This window comes from Rhopalosiphum padi, chromosome 3 (assembly GCF_020882245.1).
Source record: "Rhopalosiphum padi isolate XX-2018 chromosome 3, ASM2088224v1, whole genome shotgun sequence".
Lineage (NCBI taxonomy): Eukaryota > Metazoa > Arthropoda > Insecta > Hemiptera > Aphididae > Rhopalosiphum > Rhopalosiphum padi.
Window position 1 is genome coordinate 24,299,880 of NC_083599.1, and position 18,852 is coordinate 24,318,731.

At 24.9% G+C, this 18,852-nt stretch overlaps 1 protein-coding gene across 1 annotated transcript; it reads left to right on the top strand.

The window, feature by feature from the left end:
- The first annotated feature begins 17,676 nt into the window (after positions 1-17,676).
- On the top strand, positions 17,677-18,757 carry LOC132924921 (uncharacterized). Its single transcript, XM_060989362.1, has 3 exons — positions 17,677-17,913; positions 18,360-18,527; positions 18,601-18,757. The coding sequence occupies exons 1-3, from the start codon at positions 17,774-17,776 to the stop codon at positions 18,755-18,757; spliced, it is 465 nt and encodes a 154-aa protein (XP_060845345.1). The 5' UTR covers positions 17,677-17,773.
- Positions 18,758-18,852: the final 95 nt, after the last annotated feature.

Consider the following 18,852-nt stretch of genomic DNA (forward strand, 5'->3'; position numbering starts at 1 on the left):
TAAAAGCAAGAATATTATATCTTGTTAGATTTTTAGTTTTCAATCAAGTTATGAGTATGTAAAATATTAATATTTAATACTACTCAAAAAATTTGCCTAAAAATTAAAATTTTGTATAAACAACGAGAGAACATAGAAAATATTGTTATTTTAAATTTGTGATTTATCAATTAACTTTAATATTTAATTACTGGACATAAATTTCAGTATTATATGAATCAATAAAACAAAAACAATGTATAGTACAACCCTTCAATTTATTTTTAAGTAAATTTATATAGCCTCAAAAACGTACAATTTTTTATGTATATAATTGATTAGTTATACGCCTTAAAATAATTAAAAAATCTTAGCAAATATTAATTAATAATACATTATTATTTCAAAGTGAAATTTAATATTAATATTTCTTTATTAAAATTATTTTCATTTTATATTAATTGTAATGTATTATAATTTAATTATTAATATTTTCTTTTTATTAAAGTTTACAGTGAGTATCAAAGACTCAAAGATTTAAAAAAAAAATTATGATATAAATATAAATGAACCTCTAGTCACAGAAATAATAAAACTGCCATAAAAATCACTATCCAAACGCAGTACAAGTAGCAATCCTAAACAATCAACAAAATGTTGAAAATTATCTACTAATACTGTTCCTAATGTTCCTAATGTTCCTATCCCTTCAGGTAATCAGTTTTAAAAATAATCCTTGAACTGTTACTAGAAATATTTTTAGTTTTAAATAATAAGAATAATAATAATAAAAATAATAAATGTTTTTAAAGTTAATCATGATGTAATGCCGGTGCCTATGTTTTTTTATGTACATATTTTATGATAATGTGGTTCAATATAAATGATTTGTATTAGCATTGATTAATCATACTAAATTAAATAAAATATCATAGAAAAGTATATTGGATCAATGATAAGATTTGATATTTCTGATATATTATAATTCATTAATATATATCATACAATAATTATAATCTTTCATTACATCAACATGGAAATTAAAAATTTAAGCTCCAGAAATTAATTCTGCTCAATGGCAAGCTGTGATAATGGCCAAAACAAATGAGCTACGTGTTTTTTTTATCAAAATAATAAACTTAATTTAAATGTATCTGTTGAATTAAATTAAGTTATTAGGGGGAAAAATTAAAAGAAAAAAAAAGAGGCAAAAGCCTCTACTATGAAACAAAATAGCTAATTATAATTAAAAACTTATTTACATAATCATTCCATTAGAATTTTAAAATTGATTTACATTTTAATTATTTAATACAATATTATTGACTATATGTCAAATAATATTTCATTCTAAATATTTAATATTTTTTTTTTTCTTAATATCTCATAATATCTCATTGTTTTAAATCTCCAACATCTACAGGAGGATAACTTATTTTTTATTTGTTAGAATAGATGTTTTTATTGAATATAAAAACTATGTTATGTTAAGACTAATTACAATGTTATGTAGTAATAAAGTGTTTTGTGTGTTATCAAACAATTTTTTGTTTGCAATATGTTGTTAACAATTTAAATGCAATTTGATTTATTTTCAGTTAAATATGTTTTTTCCTCGTCCTAGTAAATTGTGCCATATTTTATTATTAAATTAAGTACTAAATTAAGTTTTACTTTAGTTAAACATTATTATTATTATAATGTTTTATAAACTTATGAATATAAATAATTATAAAATCTATAAGCTTAAATGTATTCTATTAATATCAATAGTTTTTAAGAATGTTATTGTAAAATCATTAATTATAAGATTAATATTTTAAAACTGTTTATGATATGATAATATTATAATAAATAATATGTATGATTTGACTAATATTATAGTCAATGCCACTGTTTTTAAAGAAAATATAATTTGTTAATTTAATTACCTATTTTAACCATGATTTTTTTGTGTGTTAATTTTACATTTAATGAATACAAAAATATACTCTTTGATTTTAAAAGAAATGATCTATTGTTTTCTATATTTAATGATTGAACAATCTATTGATTTGCTTATATATGAGCTATTCTTATTACAATAAAATTATAAATTACATAATATAACAATACTATATATTATATAATATAATATTAATAGATTATAGATAAACAAAAATAGAAAAAACATGAGAACAAATTAATAAAATTGATTATTTAAATAAATTTGTCATGTATCTTTTTGATAACTATGCATTGTAAAAACTCTAAAAGAGTTTTCTTATTTTATGGCGAAATTATATTAAAAGTTCAGCAGTTTCAATTTTGTGCGTTTAGCTTTAAAATTATAGTAAATTTACCTATTATGAAACTTAAAGGTAAGAACGCTATATGTATCTGTGTTCTCTCGTTGAACTTTTATGAGTGTTCTAGCTTTTGATCGAGTTATGAGTATGCAATATATTAAAAATTAAAATATCATGAAAAATCTAACAAGAGATATAGTACAGATAATATTCTTACCTTTAAGTTTCATGATAGGTAAATTTCACTAAAATAATAAATAAAACTGATAAACACAAAAATGTCGGTATGCTGAACATTTGTAAAACGAAGACAATACATGCAGATACAAGGCCCTCTTAACAAAATTTTAAAATAGTTGATGATTAATGCATTTTTTTAGTTCAATATATTATAATATACACAATCATGCATTAGGTATTTACACTTATAATAGTAGACAATAAAGTCGCGATAATTCAAAAAACTTAACAACTCACAATTTTTTTTATCCCCTTAGAAATTCTCTTAACACTCAATATTTTATTATAAGTCTTGATTCAGGTCCGGCTCAAGGGGTAGGCAACTCAAGTTTATCTAGGTGTGTTTAAACACTTGAGCCTTAGGCATTTGAAGCCATATGCAAATTATAAGAATTTGTCAATACACAGCTTAAAAACCAAATACTAATAATTAATTATTTTTCTGCTGTATTTAGTAAATAATACATATTATAATACCACTGTATATTGTTTAGTTTTTTATAACATTAATACACATGTATTTATCGTAAAATTTTAAAGTTATATTTCATTACACAACTCGATGTTTTACTTAGGTAATTTTGATAAATTCAAGTTAGGTATCTCGAACCGAAGTTTGTCTCCCTTCAACTTTGAGTTATCACGACTCTACTGTATTATTATAACTTGTTTAATATAACTATAAAAAAATCTGATGTAACTAATGTTGTGTTTTCAGCCCTAGCTTTACCTAGTATGAGATAGCAAATTGGCCTGATATGAAACTTAAGATGCGTTTATTGTCTACAATGTAGATTCTACATTATGCACCTCATAGCTATTGGCTTTAATTGCTATTTTATAATTTTAAATACTCATATAATTTTAAAATGATATTGTTTTAGCTTTATAACTTTATATACCTAAGTGTTATAACTTAAGACCATATTGTCGCACAATTGCAATGTTTTATTGCGTGTTTCAAAACTGAAAGTTATAAATGCAAATAAACTAAATTAATGGATTATTCAAACGTATTTTACACAACGTTTCAAGGTTTTTGCATTAAAATGCATGAATTTGTATTTTTGTATACAATATACATATTGATATTACATTATAATATAACTCAATAAAAGCTCAGATCTTTTTATAATTGTAATTATTAAAAAAAATGAATGAGTGTATATGGAATCTAGAAATTGTATTTTTAAGGAAAATAATGTATTCCAAAAAAAAAAAATATTTATCTTGAACATAAAGGTATTTAACATTTGTTTGATTCTCTAAAACTAAATAATTTACACTACACATTTTAGAAATTAATTTATAGTTATATCAGAGTTCCGGCCACATATTTCTGGCTTCTGTCCATATCTGTCACTTAACTGCCATACTGGCATATTATAAAGATTATATTTATTTGAAGTAAAAAATTAAAATAAAAAAAAAAACTATGGTGAAATTATGTAGGTGGCAATCAGCCTAAAAAAGAAACAAGGAAGATAAGTATTTAAAGAACTTATGAGTTCACCACACACCAAGTCTTCTATGTAGGTTTTCTAGAATCAGTACAAAAACACCACTTTCACGACAATGAGTTTTTTTAATATACTTATAAGAACATTTATTTTAAATAATTCAATCGAATAAATGTTTTTGTAAAAATACAATTATATTAAATGTAAATATAGACTTAAATAATGACAAAACTATGATTGATTGTAATTGGAAATAATGTAATGCACCAATACCATGCTTGGCATTCATTATTAATATTAAAATATGTGTTTGTTAATTAAATAATAATTTAAATAAATTTCAGAAAAACCACATCGTACAAACTGAGGACATATATAGAAAATAAATGTCTTGATTTATCATACCTAAAAAAAGTAACAAAAACAGGTAAAGAAAAATCATAACCTGCTCTCTTTATTCTATAGAGTATAGACCCTCATCAAGTAATCAAACGTGTCAAAGAAACTATTGTTAGCGAATGTAAAATTAGAAAAACCATCTGGTAACTCGACGGTACCTTCTTCGTCAATAAAAAAAGAGTTTCAAAAACAAAATAAAACAGTTACTAAGAAATCAAAAAGGATAAAGGAAAAAGTAGTTAATAATATTAAATTAGAAAACGAATAATTTGTTAACACTGTGATATGTAAAGATAATTTACAATTAGAAAAAGTACCTATTTTCTGCTAAACCTGAATTTAATGGTGACTCTAAAAACACACCATCTTGTATATTAAATAATCATATTTTTGACAATCAAATGTTATTCTATAATCCAACTGCTCATTTATAAGAAACTAATCATATTCAAAATTAATTTAAAAATATATTATACTTAAATTTTATTTTGGCATTGAAGAAAATATAAATGGACAATTTGGAGCCCAAAATTGTAAATTGTACTGGGCTTATGAATTGGTAAATCAGGTGCTGATTATATAATTTGTAATTTGTATTTCTTTAACGTTATCATTGGACTAGAATATCTATATAAATAATATAATACAAATTGGAGGTAGATAATATGTTCTTCTAAACTATTCGCAGTATTATAAGAGATATTGACAAAACATTATCTAAAAAGTCTGCAAAGACTGAATCAAACAATAAAAAAGTTAAGGATTTCACAGCAGCTAAAAAAGTAGCAAAATTTATTAAGGTTATAAAAAATAAACATCATGCAATAATAATCAATTAGTAAAATGTGATTCAAACATAGTGGAAATGAAAAATTCTATTTAAATTTCAAGACTATAATGAAATGAAAAATATCTTAAGAAAAGATATTGATACTGACACACTAGATCAGTGTATTCCCAACTCCTTTTACTCGCGGAACCTTTGCAGAAGCTTGAAATTTTTGTAGAACCTCCATATAATTTTTTTAGCTTTTCTATGTTCAAATCATAATTCAAATCAAAATTATAATTAATTAATATATATTTTCTCAAATTTCTCACCAAACCTTTGGCATCGGCTGATGGAACCCTTAGGTTCCACGGAACACCAGTTAAACAATGCACTAGATGATCAAATAATTGAAGATACAAAAGTAAAATCTGTGGTTAGTGAATTACTAGGTATGAGAAAAGTGAATGCTGATAAAGTATAAATAAAAACTTTCTAAGCATAATACCTGCTTTCAAAAAGTCAAAACGTGGAGTGTCTTATTACCAGCAAGACATTTCATATACAATAAAGTCCTACGAGATACATAAAGTAAAATATATTTAATATATTGTATAATATGCTTTTTATTATTTAATTTAATCAGGAGTAATATGTATTGGCTAATTTTTATTTGGGCACTAAGAAATATTGTGTATAATTTAAAATTGGTTATTTAGTATGAAGACTAAAAGTCTTAATAAGGATTTAAGTTATTTTTTAATTATATAAAATTATATTTGACTTAAGCATGACTAGACTTTTCTATATTTTCAAATTAAAAAAAAATTAATTTAAATTTATATTGTTAGTTTAAGTATATTATTTCACGCTATAATTCAATGCATTTAATTTGTTAGTTCTTCCATTTTTTATTTAAGTATACAATTTGTCTTGTTCTTTATAATTAGATTTTGTATGCATTAATTAAGAAATTTTAAACAATGAAATTTAATTACGACATTTATTAGAAATTCTATATAAATTCTGTCATAGAGCACTGAAAAAAAGAAGAATGTTAGGAAGAAAAAAAGTGATAAAGTGAAGACTTCAAACAATATTCCAACAGTTTTGTATGTTTAAAAACGATTTATTAATCTATATATATCCTATTGTAGTAATACTGGTTATATTTTACAGTAATATCAAAGTAGAAACATTTAATAAAAATACATTAGTGTTTGTCAGAGATCATTTATTAGTATATGATAATCAAATTCAATTGTATGAAGCAAAAGTAAGTTATTCAAATGCATAATACAAAATATATATTTTATTTTATAAATTTGAATTGAGTTAGGTAGACTAGTAAGTTGTAGAAGTTGCATTTTATTCTTTATGTTTTAGATTTTTAGCATACCAAGCTAAAACTTCAAACCATAGGATGGTGGGTTTAAAAATTAAAAATGCATATTTTAGGGGAAATAAGCATATATTTTTTATTTATTTTTTAACATATGTATTTTAAATAATATTATTTAACATAGTTGTTTATTGTCATTGTTGTAGTTAAATGTTAAATTAACAACAACAGTATCACAGTGTGTTGCAAATTTAATATCTAATATCATGCTATTATGCCAATATTCTAAATATTCACTAGATGATCTAATAACTGAAGATACAAAAGTAAAATCTGCGGTTAGTGAATTACTAGGTATGAGAAAAGTGAATACTGATAAAGTACAAATAAAAACTTTCTACGCATAATGCCTGCTTTCAAAAAGTCAAAAAGAGGACCTTACTCAGCTGTTTTAGTCGCAGTATTATAGGAGATATTGACAAAACATTATCTAAAAAGTCTGCAAAGACTGAATCAAATAATAAAAAAGTTAAGGATTTCACAGGAGCTAAAAAAGTAGCAAAATTTATTAAGGTTTTAAAAAATAAAACATCATGCAATAATAATCAATTAGTAAAATGTGATTCAAACATAGTGGAAAGGAAATTTCTAGTATATTTTTTAATATACTTATAAGAAAATTTATTTTAAATAATTTAATCGAATAAATGTTTTTGTAAAAATACAATTATATTAAATGTAAATATAGACTTAAATAATGACAAAAATATGATTGATTGTAATTGGAAATAATGTAATGCACCAACACCATGCTTGGCATTTATTACAAACTAAGGACATATACAGAAAATAAATGTCTTGATTTATCATACCTAAAAAAAATAACAAAAACAGGTAAAGAAAAATCATAACCTGCTCTCTTTATTCTATAGACCCTCATCAAGTAATCAAAACGTGTCAAAGAAACTATTGTTAGCGAATGTAAAATTAGAAAAACCATCTGGTAACTCGACGGTACCTTCTTCGTCAATAAAAAAAGAGTTTCAAAAACAAAATAAAACAGTTACTAAGAAATCAAAAAGGATAAAGGAAAAAGTAGTTAATAATATTAAATTAGAAAACGAATAATTTGTTAACACTGTGATATGTAAAGATAATTTACAATTAGAAAAAGTACCTATTTTCTGCTAAACCTGAATTTAATGGTGACTCTAAAAACACACCATCTTGTATATTAAATAATCATATTTTTGACAATCAAATGTTATTCTATAATCCAACTGCTCATTTATAAGAAACTAATCATATTCAAAATTAATTTAAAAATATATTATACTTAAATTTTATTTTGGCATTGAAGAAAATATAAATGGACAATTTGGAGCCCAAAATTGTAAATTGTACTGGGCTTATGAATTGGTAAATCAGGCGCTGATTATATAATTTGTAATTTGTATTTCTTTATCGTTATTATTGGACTAGAATATCTATATAAATAATATAATACAAATTGGAGGTAGATAATATGTTCTTCTAAACTATTCGCAGTATTATAAGAGATATTGACAAAACATTATCTAAAAAGTCTGCAAAGACTGAATGAAATTTAATTACGACATTTATTAGAAATTCTATATAAATTCTGTCATAGAACACTGAAAAAAAGAAGAATGTTGGGAAGAAAAAAAACGATTAACTGAAGTCTTCAAAAAATAATACAACAGTTTTGTCTGTTTAAAAACGATTTATTAATCTATATATTATATCCTATTGTAGTAATACTGGTTATATTTTACAGTAATATCAAAGTAGAAACATTTAATAAAAATACATTAGTGGTTGTTGGAGATCATTTATTAGTATATTATAATCAAAATCAATTGTATGAAGCAAAAGTAAGTTATTCAAATACATAATACAAAATATATATTTTATTTTATAAATTTGAATTGAGTTAGGTAGACTAGTAAGTTGCAGAAATTGCATTTTATTCTTTATGTTTTAGATTTTTAGCATACCAAGCTAAAACTTCAAACCATAGGATGGTGGGTTTAAAAATTAAAAATGCATATTTTAGGGGAAATAAGCATATATTTTTTATTTATTTTTTAACATATGTATTTAAAAAAATATTATTTAACATAGTTGTTTATTGTCATTGTTGTAGTTAAATGTTAAATTAACAACAACAGTATCACAGTGTGTTGCAAATTTAATATCTAATATCATGCTATTATGCCAATATTCTAAATATTCACTAGATGATCTAATAACTGAAGATACAAAAGTAAAATCTGCGGTTAGTGAATTACTAGGTATGAGAAAAGTGAATACTGATAAAGTACAAATAAAAACTTTCTACGCATAATGCCTGCTTTCAAAAAGTCAAAAAGAGGACCTAACTCAGCTGTTTTAGTCGCAGTGTTATAAGAGATATTGACAAAACATTATCTAAAAAGTCTGCAAAGACTGAATCAAATAATAAAAAAGTTAAGGATTTCACAGGAGCTAAAAAAGTAGCAAAATTTATTAAGGTTATAAAAAATAAAACATCATGCAATAATAATCAATTAGTAAAATGTGATTCAAACATAGTGGAAATGAAAAATTCTATTTAAATTTCAAGACTATAATGAAATGAAAAATATCTTAAGAAAAGATATTGATACTGACACACTATATCAGTGTTTTCCCAACTTCTTTTACTCGCGGAACCTTTGCAGAAGCTTGAAATTTTTGTAGAACCTCCATATCATTTTTTTAGCTTTTCTATGTTCAAATTATAATTCAAATCAAAATTATAATTAATTAATATATATTTTCTCAAATTTCTCACCAAACCTATGGCATCGGCTGATGGAACCCTTAGGTTCCACGGAACACCAGTTGAAATAATGCACTAGATGATCAAATAATTGAAGATACAAAAGTAAAATCTGCGGTTAGTGAATTACTAGGTATGAGAAAAATGAATGCAGATAAAGTATAAATAAATACTTTCTAGGCATAATGCCTGCTTTCAAAAAGTCAAAAAGAGGACCTAATGCAGCTGTTTTAGTTGCAGTATTATAAGAGATATTGACAAAACATTATCTAAAAAGTCTGCAAAGACTGAATCAAACAATAAAAAAATTAAGGATTTCACAGGAGCTAAAAAAGTAGCAAAATTTATTAAGGTTATAAAAAATAAAATATCATGCAATAATAAACAATTAGTAAAATGTGATTCAAACATAGTGGAAAGGAAATTTTTAGTATATTTTTTAATATACTTATAAGAAAATTTATTTTAAATAATTTAATCGAATAAATGTTTATGTAAAAATACAATTATATTAAATGTAAATATAGACTTAAATAATGACAAAAATATGATTGATTGTAATTGGAAATAATGTAATGCACCAACACCATGCTTGGCATTTATTACAAACTGAGGACATATATAGAAAATAAATGTCTTGATTTATCATACCTAAAAAAAGTAACAAAAACAGGTAAAGAAAAATCATAACCTGCTCTCTTTATTCTATAGACCCTCATCAAGTAATCAAAACGTGTCAAAGAAACTATTGTTAGCGAATGTAAAATTAGAAAAACCATCTGGTAACTCGACGGTACCTTCTTCGTCAATAAAAAAAGAGTTTCAAAAACAAAATAAAACAGTGACTAAGAAATCAAAAAGGATAAAGGAAAAAGTAGTTAATAATATTAAATTAGAAAACGAATAATTTGTTAACACTGTGATATGTAAAGATAATTTACAATTAGAAAAAGTACCTATTTTCTGCTAAACCTGAATTTAATGGTGACTCTAAAAACACACCATCTTGTATATTAAATAATCATATTTTTGACAATCAAATGTTATTCTATAATCCAACTGCTCATTTATAAGAAACTAATCATATTCAAAATTAATTTAAAAATATATTATACTTAAATTTTATTTTGGCATTGAAGAAAATATAAATGGACAATTTGGAGCCCAAAATTGTAAATTGTACTGGGCTTATGAATTGGTAAATCAGGCGCTGATTATATAATTTGTAATTTGTATTTCTTTATCGTTATCATTGGACTAGAATATCTATATAAATAATATAATACAAATTGGAGGTAGATAATATGTTCTTCTAAACTATTTATTGTATGTACGTCCGAATCCACACCACAAAATATATTACATTAATAATATAAAAGTTATTACAATATTATGTTAAATGTGAGACGACTGATGCGATATGTAGGACATGCTATTGCCAATCAACAATGTAGCCTGGCTATGTCTATACTTTGTCCAAAATAAGGACATGTCTCCATTTATTTTTTTGTAAAACCATTTTAATAAATTAAATACATTAGTTTTCAAAATGATAGGTCCTGTTCTTTACTTAAATTCGTAATAACTCTAGAGCTCTCATTTTTATTTACAAACTTTTTATCAGTTTATTACTTTATTATTATTATTATTATTATTAAATATTGAAATATCAATCTAATAAATTATAAATTATGTGCATTTGCTTATATACCTAGGTAAAATATAACTTAAAATTGAATATGTACTATAGTTTCCTTGCTAAATATTTAAATCATTTGAACAAGTAACAAATATCCATCAGAGTGTAGATATGTTTGTAAGTATGAACAATGCAATTACGGCCCATTTGGCCGAATAATAAATAAAAATGTATAAATTAACAAAATAATAATAGTATACCTATAAATTATTATTATTTTTAAATATAACTAAAAGAAACTCGAAGAGCATTATTCACCGCTTATTTGAACTCAGTCCAAACATGTCAATAATTTATTATATACTGTTATAATATTTTATTTATATACACCAATATATCATATAACGGGTTGCTCGAACACATATCCATAACGATATACCACAGACAATGTTCAATATAATACACGATTAATGAAATTAAAAAATATCATTAATGAGTCTAAAATAAATGTATTATTAATACACGCGTGACGCGTGGTAAAGTTCTTTCGTTATTGTACTAACGTCAGTAGGTACTAAAGTACAACAGTTACCGTATAATAGGTATTTATAGTATTTACCATTTTTTCCATAATATCATGGACATAAATAATAAATTAACAAAGAAGCAATTTCTATGTTTTATTATTTGTTTGAAAATTAAATTACTAAAAAATATTTTCTCATGTGGTGCATTTCCTGCACACGCGCACACAGTTTATAATAATATCATATGACTTGCCTCGACACATACAACCCGAATATTGAGCTGTTGCGCCAGTAATTGCAAATAAAATGTAGATAACTTGTGCAGTATAATTTTAAAAAAACTTCAGCACACGTAGCACGTTAACTAATTAAAATTAAATTTCCGATGATTAATGTAAGTACACATCAACTGCGATATTATAATAAAATAAAAGTGGGCGAATTCGCACACACGATATAAATTAATTACACGCGACTTTCGGCAATAATAAGATCCATAGAATTAAATTGAAAACTCCAAAACTCACAAATCGCGCTTGTATGCCTAACGAACGCCCATCGCTGTGAACGCGCTAGCAATTTATCGACGACTAACTTTACTTTATTTTACTGTAATGCAATAAGTACTATAATAACCACGAACTAAGATAAAATGTGTATCTTAGTTTTTGATAATAACCAATGGCAATAACTAACAAATAATGATAGTACCCTTTGCCGTGGATTGTATACAATATAGATAATATTATTATATATACTATAATAATGTGCTATATTTAATCTATATGCCTATATATACGCAATTCGTGTGCGACTGAATGACCTTCGCGATCACCAAGTCTATGTATCATTGCGATTGGCTAAGAACAATGTTATAGTACAATATTAGGGCGGCGCGGGACTTAAAAGCTCTAAATATTCAATCATTTATGCCAGCGGTTCTCAACCTTTTTATATTCGCGTACCACTATCTACACTGCAGTTTGAAAATTTTTACGTACCACCTGACCATTTTTTTTAATTAATAATTTATACGTTTATGTTACATGTATAGAATTTTATTTTATTAGGAATTACAAAATGATAGGAATTAAGTATTTAATGTACAAAAAGAAATTAAATTAAATTAATTATGTACAATTATTATTATTATTATTATTAATCAAATTAACCAAATAATATTTAATGTTAATAATGATTCATTCCGTTTTTTTTATAAAGGGATATTTTCTTCGCGTACCACCTATGAGCTTTCCGCGTACCATAGGTTGAGAAGCGCTGATTTATGCCCTTAAAAAATATTATAAATGTATAATAGAAAATCATAAGATTTAAAATTATGCAATTATTTTTTTTACACAGTGAATTTACCTATTGTCAAATTTTAAAGCGAGTTATTATCGTTTTCAATTGTATAAAATTCTTTGTTTATTTTAAAATGTTCATAACTCGCTTTACAATTAAAATACAAAAATAAAACATATGAGATTTACTGAATAATATTCTTGATTTAAAATTGTACGATATGTATATTGTATATTCACTGTAATATCACGCATAAACAAGTTAAACGTATATCTACATTAATTGCTGCAGTGTTATGCGTTTTTAAGACGGTAACAACTCTGCGGGTGTATAGCGTCCTCATAAAAATTATCTTCGAGTGGATCATAAAATATAAAAATACGAATAATCACAACAATATTACTTATATCGAAAAATTGTAATTGATTTGTTTTTCTTTCTTATCTTTTATTGATTAAGATTTTCAAGTATTAAGATTACAGTATAATATACGGATTGAGTATATTTTATACTTTTATATACGTTATTTGAAATATATAAGTTATAGTTAATTAGTTTTATCAGTAGGTATGCCTTTAACACTCTTAATAATAATAGTGCAAATGCACACCAATAACTAATAAGTTTATATTAAATTATAAAGTTTCCATATTTAATTTTAGAAATTTCTAACAGGCCACATAAAATACCTTCACACATTGGGGCCATTGGGCACTACCGCTGTTCTACTACCAGTTATACATATTACAACATTTTTTTTAAATATTTTAGCTAATTGGTGTGGCGTTAGTAAATTACCATTACATTTTGAAAAAATGCAAAGTTATGACATTCTCATGCGCACGTAATCAAATACACTACAACTACAATATTGTCAATCACCCGTGACTTAAAGTTCTGTGATATACCTAAGCGGTTAAGCGTTATCTTCGAATACAATTTGTCTTTTAATAAATACCAACTATATATAGTACCTATATTATATTATCAATAAATCTTCTTTAATATAGTAAGCTTCATTACAAGACATTTTAAGGACTTCGCAAACGACGCACGCCATATAGGTACCTATACATTAAATCTCTATTTGTGTCTTTAATTAGATCTAATCTTGAATATAATTCAGTTGTTTGATCTCCATTCTCCATCATATTCAATGCATAAAAAATGTCAGTCGTTTTCTCCATTTCATAGGTTTTAAAAATATTATTATTGTACGTGTACCTCAATCTGATTATCAACCATTGTTAAAAACATTTTACATTCAGAGTTTGTCAAATAGAAAAAAATTTAGAAGCGATTTAAAATTGTTATTTAAATTTATATACTAAAATCTCCGTCAAAATCGGTTAATTCATTTCGAAACCTTTCTCGGACACACAGACGGAATTATGTATCCGTGCGTGTTTCATACATTATATTACATTTAATATGTACATTTATAAATTACAATCACAGCCTACCTATATACAATTGTAGTACTTTTAATTTGTAATATACTTGAGATACATAAAAATAAAAATAAGATCGTTTTTTAATTACAAAACAAATCAATAGTATTCAAATTTCAAAGCTGTAACTATTATGTTTTCTGTAAAACTGTAAATCTGAAACTAATGAGCAATGGAAACTATATATATATATTATATATATACATACAGAGGGTATTTAATCAAAAACAATCATTGTTTTAAAATCTATTAACTTTTTAAAAATATATTTTTTATATAACTTATTACAGTTAAGATGAAAATAATTTTTTTAATACAAATTATATTTTTATCGTTATAATTTTGTAAGTTTTTACTTTTTTAAATGACAACGTACATTTTTAAATTCATATTCTGAAGCGAAATATTTTTTGAGTAGGTATTTAGACACGTAAAAATCGAAATTCGAATGAGTAGTTTATCAGTTATACATTTTTTAATTTTAGGCGATTGAAGTAGTGGACAATGCATTTTGCGTGGTACCTCCGTACCATTCCACTCCGGTCACCTAATCTTGAAATATGTAAAAATTGTAAAACGTATAACTCATATAAACTCTTCGTCCGAATATCGATTTTTATGTATCGAAATACTTCGAAAAATATTATAATTCAGAATATGAAATTAAAAGTGTGTTTTCATTCAAAATAGTAAGAAATTTATAAAATTATATAATGATAAAAATTATAATATATATATATTTATTTTAAATGTGTTTTTTATTTCAACGAAAATATAAAAACAATTTTTTTTTACTAAACTAATAGTTTTTTGAAATAACAAGTGCTTCATGATAATAGAATTACCCCGTTCCTATATATATAAATATATGTATGTATATGTTGCGAGTAGAGTATAAAAATGGGTAAGTAGTATACACATTACTCGGGTAAACTTTCACCTTATTATCCATATCGTTTGCGCACAGTACACAATTTTTTACCTAGAAATTCACTACTCATTTGCGTACATCGAAAAACATGAAAAACAGCTTATACTAATTTTGACCTGAACGTTTACGTATAACTATTAAATCTCATTCCCAATATAGACTTATATTGTAACTTGCAGTGCCTAATAATAATACGATTTATCCTAAAAATTTCGATAAGACACACGTTATCCCAAAAGTTTTTGATTAATTGGTGTATGGTTCTAAACGATAATACGATTTTAGATAAATATGTGCGTAATTGACGACCGCCGGATGTTTCAGCTACGTATTGAGTTATCGCAGACAATTATATAGCAAATCTATAAATCGATTGGAATACCTATTTAAAATAAATCGGTACAAAATAGTATAGCGTTAAATTTATTTATTGAACGGAAAAGAAGCATTACATTAAAATTAATAAAACACAAGTATAACATTCAATCAATATAATATCATGACAAATTTAAATTGAATTAAATCGACAAAAAAAAGCCATTTTTAATCACGCCTGTCCTAAGTCTGTAAAAGCGAGAAAGAATCTTACAAAGTAAGTAAATATTATTTTTGTAAGTTCTTTTGAGTTTAAGTAGACTTTTGCTATAGTTTATGTACGCAAACCAGTCTTACATTTCGGTCATTTATTAGGTATTAAAAATTCGTGTGCGCAACTTATTTGTACATTTGTACGCAAACGAGTCGCAAAAAAGGTTAAATGTACACAAATGGGTATCGCCCATCCTTAAAATCAGTAGAATGTTCACATTATCCACCTTAAGAGGTTGCCAGCGTAGTATTTGTTATCTCTCTGTAACTCACGCGCAACATAGCAAATTTTACGTTCACAAAAATGAATATAACCATATTAATTTCTCAAATTAGAGTGGAATGACCTATTATAGAATTTAAATTTAAGAACTTTATCTAGGGTATCTCATAATCGTTTTATTATATGTTTATTTTAAAGCGAGTTATGAGTTTTTTAAAATTATAAATGTTTATACATCTTAAAAAACTCATAACTCACTTTAAAATAAAAATATAATAAAACGCTTATGAGATGCCCTATATAATGTTCTTAACTTAAAATTTTATAATAGGTCATTCAACTCTAATTTGAGAATTTAATATGGTTATATTCTTTTTTGTGAACGTAAAATTTGCTATGTTGCGCGTGTTACAGAGAGATAACAAATACTACGCTGGCATCCTCTTAAATATGTACAGTGTATACATTATTCAGTTTGATTGTTTGATGTGGATAAAGTATGAAGTAAAAAAACCAAATCTTATTAATACGAAAAAAATATTTTTTAATTAGGTAATTGTTAATTAAGTGTTATTAAGTTATTATTTTATTTTATATACCTAATATAGTAAAGGTATAAAAACATTTGAAAAATTAAATACTTAGGTGGTTATTTAATGGGACAGTTCAAATTCGGGTGATATTTGCAGTTACAGATCGATTTACATTTATATTTTTATCTTTATTTGATAAATATTTACTTTTACACAGACATTTTGTAAAACCTTGACCACTGGGAAGAGATTGTATAGTATTGTGCATTAGCTATTTCACGCTAACACTTCTAAAATCTATCTATTATCGGTTCTGAACCATCAGAAAATTGATTTCATAAATAAAATTGAAGAAGAGTGCCATTTTTATTTTCGAGTTCATAATATTGATTGTCGCTAATAGACACAATCACAAAAAATAGTAAATACATTTTGTGGATAACCTTTATTTCTGTCTATTTTTGGTAATTACTAATTGGGCTCTTAACTTTATCGCCAATACATTGCACGGTGGAAATTTGTTATTTGTATCGTATTTTATTATTTTATTATAGAGATATTACCTACAATTGATATTTTATCAAAACACTTTATTAACTCAAAGGTAGATAATGTACAATTTACCCAGTTTATGTACAAAATAAACGTTTAAAAATAAATATTTTTACTTTATCCAATAACTATGGGTATAGTGTTTACAATTTTACATTACCTGATTTTCGTACTTTACCCGTAACATATATACAGGTATATATTATACAAAATAAATATTAGATTTCCGTTTGCTGAAACTAAACTGTGGAAGGCCATTTTTGAAACGCAATTTTTTTTTTATTAGGAACCAATATATTCTAAATTTCAAGTTCATATGTTTTAAGATATTGAGAAATAACGATGAGTAAGTGGTAAATTTGGATTTTATATATGTAGGTAAATAGATTATTCCCACGACTGGTGTACTTGCCAAATACGCCAATAATTGTACATTTGGCAAGTGTACCATTACGGTGTTCACATGACTGGCGTACTTGACAAGTACGCCAATACTTGCGTACTTGCACAAGTAACCAAGTACCCTGATCCCACAGCTGGCTATTATAGCAAATATTGGTGGTGGGGGCAACATTTTAAATAACAATAATTTAATATTTTCATATTTTTGTTTTTGTGAATTTTAAGTTAGAAATTAGTGTAGTGCTAATCGTTGTGCAATAAAGACTTACTTACTAAATAATTTTTAAAAATTGTAATTTAATACTATTTAATCAATAAACCATGATAAGTGACAACGATAAAGCACTAGTTTGTGCTTCGTTTATTGTTATGTGTGGCGAATATTTAAAAAATAAAAAAAGTGTCAAAAGTCCAAAGAAGAGAAGGTGGTGGATGACGACAATACATCAAAGTCGTAACAAGTAAGTTCGTTACGTTTCAAATATTTATAGTTACCTTTGTAATAGTAGTATAATATAATAGGTACTCGAAAAAAATTTTACTATCTATTTATTTTATAACTGCTTACAGTTTTCAATCACTGATTTTACCTGTATCTATGCTATTAATTTATGTACTTATACTCACATTTCGTACTTAATTATTTGTAAAATATGTCTATTTAAATTTAATACTTAAAAACTATAATAGCATTTGCATTACAGCAAATAGCGATTATACAAATACAAACTATTTTACATAAATTATTTACTCTTATTTGTGCACGTGAGTATTACGATTTACAAATCCACAATAATATAATATTGTACCTACAATGTGTCTACTAGTTATTTAAGTTAAATAGGTACTTACATAACTTGGAGTCTGGAACCTATTTAATGATTATGATATAATACTTTTGATATAGGTACAATGCAACAAATCTCATAGAAGACCTAAGACGAGAACTATCCGGTAAATTTGAAAACTTTTGCAGGATGTCGGCCATTGACTTTGAATATTTACTTAGTAAAATTGGACCAGTTATAAAAAAAAACGATACAGTTATGAGAGAAGCAATTCCTGTACAAGAAAGGTTAACACACGTTAGCATTTTTTTTATAATCATTATTCTTATTTATAATATACTTTAAAATAATTTATTAAAGGTTAGCAGTAACACTCAGGTTTTTGGCTTCCGGTGATAGTTTTCGAAGTTTATCTTATTTATTTAAATTTTCTTCCCAAACTGTTTCCCGGTGCGTGTTTGACGTTTGTAACGCATTGATAGATGTACTTAAGGATGAAATCAAAGTAAGATTTTAAGAATGTGTTTAATTTTAAATAATTTACAATATACTGTAATCAAAAAATTATAATATTAAATATCATAAAATACTTATTGAATAAAAAAAAAAATC

What these genes read in the sequence shown, in the direction of transcription:
- LOC132924921 (XM_060989362.1), top strand. Translation starts at nt 17,774, where the DNA reads ATGATAAGTGACAACGATAAAGCACTAGTTTGTGCTTCGTTTATTGTT. An exon ending in ATACATCAAAGTCGTAACAA is followed by an intron (nt 17,914 to 18,359) that starts GTAAGTTCGTTA and finishes CTTTTGATATAG; the next exon opens with GTACAATGCAACAAATCTCA. An exon ending in GCAATTCCTGTACAAGAAAG is followed by an intron (nt 18,528 to 18,600) that starts GTTAACACACGT and finishes AATTTATTAAAG; the next exon opens with GTTAGCAGTAACACTCAGGT.